Source organism: Panicum virgatum, chromosome 5N (genome assembly GCF_016808335.1).
Source record: "Panicum virgatum strain AP13 chromosome 5N, P.virgatum_v5, whole genome shotgun sequence".
NCBI classification, from domain to species: domain Eukaryota; kingdom Viridiplantae; phylum Streptophyta; class Magnoliopsida; order Poales; family Poaceae; genus Panicum; species Panicum virgatum.
In genome coordinates, this window is record NC_053149.1 from 25,946,303 (window position 1) to 25,954,568 (window position 8,266).

Sequence of the window (8,266 nt, forward strand, 5' to 3'; positions counted from 1 at the left end):
ATATGGGAAAAGCCGGATCCTAGGGTCAAACTTGTCTGGTCCATCAATCCATTGAAAGAACATACACGGCTCTATCCAGTAATATGTATCTCTTCCGGCACTCACAGTGTGCATTTCCGACTTAACAGAACACATGTAGTACGCTCTAGCAGCTATGGTCGGCCACCTAGATTGCTTCACCTCTGCCGGAATACCACATTCACATTTTGGGACAGGTAGTGCTGGAGGGACTGGGGCATCCTCGCATCTTACTATAGGATACTGTATCTCAACCTTACGCTTGCGTTCCGCCATCAACCTAAAGACAATGTCATTATTGGACATCCAAATAAGTTAAATTGCACTACTCAATCCTAGAATTCATATTAATCGATGCAGATAACCATCTACGTATCAAATAAAGCTCTAATAATGAATACACTTTCAACTACAATACATAGTAGCACGATGGAGAAGTATCTAAATGTTAGACATCCACGATCATTTTCTCCAACTCTCCATTTTTTTATACATACTCCGTGCAACAACTGAGCGAAATCATCTATCTACAAAGAAAGCAACTACACAAACAATTCCATGTTGCCTATTATCCATGAATGAAACTCATATTAATAGGTCCTCAATCCTAATTTCATTTCCTCTACTCAATCCTAGAATAGATATTAATCGGTGCATGCACGTACTATCTCACGTCCAAATCGCGAGCAGAGTACCATCTACGTGTCATCCAAAACTTTAATCATGACTACACTAGCAACTACCACATCATTTCTCAAATCAATATCCAAACCCTAATCACCTTGAATCACTAATGTACATGGTCAAACCAAGAAAAAAATAGGGGCAATACCTTCGGGGAAGGATGGGAAACGATTTCCCCCACTTTTCTCTCCACAAAACGCCAGATTTTAGAGGGATCGGGGGGGGGGCGAATGGCCGGCGGCGGCTTGAACAAGCCTCTCGGCTCGGGCAGGATGGGGAAGAAAGAAAAGGTGGGGGAGGAGGGGGCCGGCGCGGGCCCAGGACATAGCTCCTGGCGCACCAGGCGGGGTGGCACCACAATCTTGTCGCGCCATTGCATGTGGCGCGACAAGCCTGCTCACGTCACCTGCCTGCGTGGCTCGCCGCAACCCCTTGCCACCGTGGCACGCCTGTCGCGCCACCCGGACTGGTGCGACAGAGGCTAATTGTCGTGCCAGTACGGATGGCGCGACCAAACGGGCTATGCCGTGCAAATAAAGCGGCAACCGGGTTAAAATTAAAATATTATTAAAAAAGGTTAAAAATAAAAAAATCTGCTATAGGTCCATCAAACAGATTAAATCACCTTTCTGAAATAGAGGTCACCTTTTTGTGATTAGTGTTCACCTTGATAGTACATATTTCAACGTTTCAAAGAGATGGGAACAGTATGACGGCCCTGATGATGGTGCCATAACACATTTGTCATTTTTTGAAAATGTTTCAGCAGCATGTTTGTTTCATGCAGATTCTTGACTCTTGCGAAAGAGAAGCTGATGTTTCGTGTTCATGACAGATTGCAAAGCGCTGTGAACTGGACTCCAAGGAGAGGGCAGGAAGGATGGGGTACGAGGTTCAGACCTCGGTTATAAACTTTGAGATGACCCTGTAGGTAACATTTCATTCTCAGTTGGCTATCTGAAGAAAACATCATTGTCACACTGATAAAAAAATCAGGATCATTGCATCGACGAATCACTGAAATGGCTATGCCCTTTTAATTTTATTTTACTAAAACAATAAATGATACACGTGCTTTAGGTAAATTAGTCTTTATTTAGTTGAATACTACAAATTCCCCTGTGGAATTCTTGTTGCATTTAGTCTACTTATTTATCAAACTTCGAAATCTACTACTTTACATTGTCACACACACGTTACGCCTCCGCCTTTACATACACTGATACAATTTTTACGAGGACGCGCGCAGGGAATCGCCATTCAGCATCATTAGATCAGGGCTGCTTTTGTTCACTGATGCCGAACCATTGGCCTCATCGACGCATCCGTAGTTGTCGCTTTCAGACATTCGCGTAAAGTTACCATCCTGCCAGGAACTCCTATTCCTGCCTACTGTATATATAAACCACCACCTCGCGGCTACCACCAAGGATTTGATGTGCCTGTGTATGTATGATATATGGACTTCCTGAACCACTAATGTAAGAACCGTTCCTGTCCGTCAGCGAAGTTGTTCTATCTTCTGTGTTACGTGGTTTATTCTTTGATTTAGCATCCCTCCTGCGGATTAGCTATCGAACCTTTACAGCTTAGGTAAACAACATTCCCCTATGAAATAGTCTAAATCCATAATCCGTATATGCTTTTCTAGGGCTCGCGCGCGATAGCGCGTTCTGTACTAGTACTCTTATAGGTGTATACCATTTTTTATCACCAGGATGAGCTACGTCGCCTCCTTTCCCTGTCCGTCTGATTCCAATCTAACGATCAGCACCCCCTCTCGGACTCTCGGTCCTTCTCCACCGCACGGCGCTGGCCTGCCCTATATATAGTTGGCCATGCAGCCCGAGCCCGGCACGAGGCCAGTTTTTTTGGCCCGGCCCAAGCCCGGCTCGGCCTGTTGACCTACGAGCCCGGGCTGACACGGCCCGGAGGAGCGGGACGTGCTTGGGCCGCACCCAGGCCCGTGACGCGCCCCGTCCGAGCGATCGGCCCGGTGGCGGCCCGTTCCCCTCCACCCCACCCCCAATGGCTCCCTGGAGGCCTGGACCTTGACGGCCCAGCCCACGAGTGGCGTCCGGCCCATACAACACCCCCCGCCTCACCTCCTCCCAAACCGGCAAACCCTAAATCCCTAATCAGCCGCCCCGACTACCGAGCGGCCGCCGGCCGGACGTGCAGCCGCGGCTCCTCCCGTCCCCGCCCCCTCCACGACCACAAGTCGCTCCGTCGACGCCCCCACGCCCGCCCCGCCGCGGCTGACTCCCAGCTCCGCCCGTCGCCTTCACACGCAGTCGCGGTCGCTCTGCCGTCCGCCGATTCACTGCCCCCAGCTCGCGCGTCTTCCTCGAGCTCCGTCCCCAGGATGACTGCCGAGCTCCGTCGACCGCCGGTTCGCCGTGCTGCAGCTCCCTCGCGCCTCTTCCCTGTGTGCGAGCGCCGGTAGTGGCTCCCTCGCACGCGGCGGCGCGGGGCGCGGCCGTCTCCCTCCCCGCCTTCTGCTCTCCATGGGCAGATCCGCCCGCGACTTCGGGAGCTCGGCACGGTGGCATGGCGTGCTATCGGGCAGGCACGACGGCCCACGGGTCGTGCCTTGGGCCAACAGCTAGGCACGAGCACGCTAGAGGCATGGCACGACCAGCATGGCGCTGGCACGATGAGCACCGGCACGGCACGGCATGGCACGGCGCGTTGAACACCGGCACGGCACCGCGGCGTCGGGCCGGGCTGGACCGGGCTGGCCCGTTGGCCATCTATAGCCCTATATCCACTGCGCACCTTCCCCTCCGTGAGAGTTTTTTCTGTGTACCATTATAAAAGATGGTGCTAACTTGTATACCACTAAAAAGTTCGTTTGCACCTGTGTACTATCGCGCTAATTTTTTTTTTCTCTCTGTACCATTCCGTCCACCTTCCGTTAGGATTTAACGGTTTGAGAGCACTGACAAATGGGACCGGGCTTGTGAAATGACCAATTTACCCATCGCACTTTCATGTACCATACCCTATCCTCTGGATCGGGATCGAGGGTCTCCCGACCGAGGGCTACTCCCGCCGTCGCCACCCGCAGAATCCGCCGGCGCCACGCCTCCCTGAGGCTCCCGCCGCAGTTGCCCTCCAGCGCCCAGCACCGGGCGAGGCCGGCCGCCGCGGGCACGGGCGCGGGCGACCCCGGCCGCCGCCGGCGCGGGCGAGCTCGGCCCCGGCCTCTTCCACTGTGCCTCACCCGTCCTATCCTCGCCGCTGTGGCCGCCACTGCTCCGTCCTGACCCCGCGCTCGCACCATCCCCGGCGACTCATCCACGCCCCGCTCCATCCTCACCCAGGCGTCGCCTTCGTCGTCGTCCGTCTCCACACTGCCCGCGTCCCTCCGGCCTCGGCGCGTCACACGCTGCGGCCGCGCTGTCGTGGACCTCGCCGTCTCACTCCACGCTCGCCACAGGCCGCCCCGCCCCCTGCTCGCCTACCGCGTCATCAGCGCCTCCGGCTTCGGTGTAATTTGGGGGCTATTGCGGTTGCTGGAGCTCTCTAAACGGAATCGATGAGAGGAGGAGTCGGAAAAGGCGCAAACACTTCGTATATCCAATATAAAGTAATCCGCATCTCTCCCTCTCCGGTTCCCGTCCCGTCCCCTATCTGCCGCTCGCAAGCCTCGCATCCGCTCGCAAAGGGCGCCGCCTCCGCCTAGCGAATTCGAGACTTCCGGAGATTGGGCCGCCTGGGTGAGCCGCGCCATCCTGCCGGCATCACCTGCTCCCTTTCGCTGCGGCGTCGCTGCTCACCGGTGGCTGGCCGTCGGTGGTCTTCCAGATCCACGCTTACATTTGAAGCTTCCACACAAAATCGGAAGCTTCGCTTCACTCGGCCCTCGTCCTCCGCCGCCTTAGCCGCCCCTGCCGCCTCCGTTTAGAGCTGCTCTCGATTCGTCCCGCCCAGGTATTCCCAAACCTCTCTGATCCTCACTGTATTCTCTCGGTTCGTGAGCTGGTGATGCTTAAAAGTTAAACCATGTAATCTAATGACTGGATCTGGGGGTTATTGGATTTTTGGATTGAAAATTTACGTTTACGCACTGCTGTAATCTTCTCTGTCCTGCTGTGTGCTACTGATATCACAAAGAAATAAAATGACTTGTTGCAGTCAGTGTAGGAATTGTAGATGATATACAGCAAAGCAGTCTGCGATGCAGGACAGAACAATATTTTGTTGTTTCTTCATAGATATTTGACTAGCTGCTCGTAATATTGGAGTTGACAGATGTCTGTGAATGCTGTTGGGTTCTCTCTCCCCTCTCTGGGTGTGGGTGTGACAGGAACAGGACGCGTTTGCCGTGTTGAGGTGCCGGGCCCTTTCTGTCTGCAGTGCAGCGACTAATAAGGTTTTACATTCTATAGGAGATTAGGGACAGTCCATGTTTATTGTCATTTTCCTATGATTATTACAACAGTATAAAATAATCCTTAGAGCTCTAATATTTTCTTGCTTTCAGGCTTTATTATGAGTATTAGCATTTTAGCCAGAAAGGAAGACATGGAGACTAGGAATTGTCCAGCAAAGAGAAAAAGATTGATGCTTAGTAAACAGACAGACTTATATGGGATTAATTTCTTGTCACTTCCTGAGGTATGTAAAATCGCAACATGAACTCTATATCATTTATGTTTTGAGGGGATGCATGCTGATTTTTGCTCAAAAACTTACTGCCAGGACATTGTGTCACGGATTATAGAAGGCATAACCTTGAAGGAAGCTGTCCGGATGAGTATCGTATGCAGCAAATTGAGAAAATCCTGGATTTACCATCCTAATCTTGACTTTGATATTTCGACAGTGCCTGCAAGCAGTCGACATAATATAATGCAGGGCCTTAAGAGGTTTATTGACACAGTCAATTTTGTCCTAAGGGAACACAGTGGATTAGCTTTGAACAGATTGGCTGTTAACTTTCAATTGCATAAGGAACATGCAAATGATATTGATGGATGGGTTTCCTTTGCTATCTCATCGAAGGCAAGGGTTGTGGTGCTCAATTTTTCTCCATATCTGGGACAACATGAAAATAACTATAGCTTCCCATGTCATCTTTTTAACAACCAAAATTCATCTCACCTTCAGGTCCTTCGACTTGATAGTGTTACCTTGGATCCAAGTCGAGAATTTTGTGGCTTTTCAAATCTTACAACACTTGCTCTGGTGCATGTGCTTATATTGCAAGATTTGCAGTACTTTTTATTGAGATGCCCTTTACTGGAGTGCCTAACCATCCGACGGTGTCCCGAGCTACATAATTTACATGCTACTCAACCATTGCAGTGTTTGAAATTTCTGTGTGTCCAAGATTGTGCTATCCACAGGATTGATTTGCATGCCCCCAATCTCACATTGTTTGAGTACAGAGGTGGTTCAAAAGTGCTTTTTGCACTTAACGAATGCCTGAAGCTGAAGGCAGCAACTGTTGCATTTTGTGTTGAGGACAACGTTGGATATGTTTTTACTGAAATTCCAAAGGGATTGCCTCATATTGAGACTCTACGTGTTGAAGTGATTGTGAAAACTCAGGTATCATTTTTCGATGAGCTTCATAGTCAAGTGATAATTTTTTATGTTCTGCATTTTACTTTATACTTACCTTTTCATCTTTTCAGATACATGGATTTATGAAGGCTCCTCTCAGATTTATGCATTTAAGGAATTTGATCATGGACATAACCTTTGGATATGCTAAACGATTGAGTAAAAATGCAGTCCTTCAATTAGCTTATCTGTTGGAAGCAGCTCCCTTTTTGGTGAACCTACATGTGGATGTAAGATTTTATTCCATCTGTGTTTTTTACTGTTTTGTAGTTGTAAATCCTCTTTGATATCTTTCAGTCACTAGTATACCGTTCTGCCTAATCTTCCCTACCTAGACTTACTATACATGATGTTTACTGTCTTATAATGTGCAATTATTCTCTTAGCCAAAGTTGTGGAAGATGACAAACCGGAAACCAACCTACTAGTTCAATTTCTGAGAGTATTGTCCTGGTCAGTTTAAGTGTGTAATGCTGCAGTCTAGGGAGTGCTGGCTTGTTAAAATTGATCATTGATTGTATATTTGCCACTAATGGTTTCTTATTTTGCTTTTTTGCACATGATTTTCATGCTATTAGTTTCTTTTCACTGACAATATCACGGTGTCAAAATCTGTGTAGATGTGCTGTGCATTTTGTAGTGAGCGCCGCCCTAAAAAAGACGTGATTGCGGATCACCCTCACCATAACCTGAAGGATGCCTGCATAACCGGTTTTAATGGCAATGGAGGCCAAGTTGCGCTGGTAAAATATATCCTTCGCAATGCAATACGACTGAAGCGTATGGCTGTAGATCCGAGAAGAAAAATACTGGGGGCAATGGTAGAAGAATTTGAAGGCCGGATGTTAGCTGAGTCCGAACTGGTGCCGCATGACAGGAATGGCGTGCTGACAATTTTGGGGTGATACCTATGTTTATAATTTATGGCCATTCGACAAGCCTTCGATTATGATTTGTATAAGGAGTCTACTAGCATGTATGAATAATCACAAGATAATTCTGAGTTACTGCTGACTGTTATGCAGACATAATACATCTCGGATCAGTAGCATGTATGAACGAGAACATGACAATAATTATCATCAACAATTCGGGGACATGACATTCCCTGTGGCCCGTCCAAGCATCATAAATTACTAGGAGTTTTCCCGGTGTTTTGCTGCAGGATTTAAGAAATGATTTAAAATGATTATTGTTTATGAAAGGAAGAGAGGAACAGGCCATAAAGCGATCTAGATTGCATCGTGTATGAATTGAGTTAAAATATGTATGCACAAAGAGCATAATCGAAAATCATGGGACTGATTCAGGTGGAGAATGTTGATATGGTGAATTGGTTATGCGTGACAAGAAAAAAAACAATATATGGTACCGAGTCACGAGCAATCGTGAATTGGAGCTTAGTGTTGTACAACTAACTTTAAAACATGAAAGGAAGATTATTTAGTCATAAGACTCACATAACACTTTTCATGGAATTCTTGCTACTGTTGGAATTGGAGCTTAGTGTTGGACAACTAGCCCGGTTCTTGAGAAAGATGTCAATATTCTTTACCATGACAAGTGTCAAATGACACCCATATATCCATAATAATTGGGTATGCCTTTGTGCTTGTGCATTGTTCTCACAGTTTGTAGTGTAGATCTTTTTCTTTCTATTTTCAGAGGTGAAACTTGTGGATGTCCCATAAATGAATTACACGTCTGACGATGAACCTTGTCCTGGTGGAGAAATTTGTGTTAGAGGACCTACAATATTCTATAAAGATGAAGTCCAAACGTGAATTTCTATACTTCACTTAAATGTACCTTTGCACTGAATGAGCTTCAACTGCAATACATCAATAAATAAATTTTTTAAAACTACAGAGTTTTTCAAAAAATTTAAAACTACAGAAAAGAAGTCATTGATGAAGATGGTTGCACACTGGAGACATAGGTCCGTGGCTACCTGGAGGGCGTTTAAGGATTATTGATAGATCTGTGGCCG

At 47.7% G+C, this 8,266-nt stretch overlaps 1 protein-coding gene across 9 annotated transcripts; it reads left to right on the plus strand.

Moving 5' to 3' along the window:
- The first annotated feature begins 3,766 nt into the window (after positions 1-3,766).
- Positions 3,767-7,392, plus strand: LOC120672710 (putative F-box protein At1g67390). 9 transcript variants are annotated; one of them, XM_039953255.1, is made up of 6 exons: positions 3,767-4,638; positions 4,960-5,040; positions 5,192-5,325; positions 5,410-6,261; positions 6,348-6,506; positions 6,897-7,392. In XM_039953255.1, exons 3-6 carry the CDS (start codon positions 5,200-5,202, stop codon positions 7,179-7,181), a joined length of 1,422 nt encoding a protein of 473 aa, XP_039809189.1. In that variant the 5' UTR covers positions 3,767-4,638; positions 4,960-5,040; positions 5,192-5,199; the 3' UTR covers positions 7,182-7,392. The 9 variants fall into 9 exon arrangements, with proteins under 9 accessions (XP_039809189.1, XP_039809192.1, XP_039809186.1 ...); XM_039953258.1 differs by having other exon boundaries at positions 4,976-5,080; positions 6,917-7,392; XM_039953252.1 differs by having other exon boundaries at positions 5,015-5,080.
- The last annotated feature ends 874 nt before the right edge of the window (positions 7,393-8,266 follow it).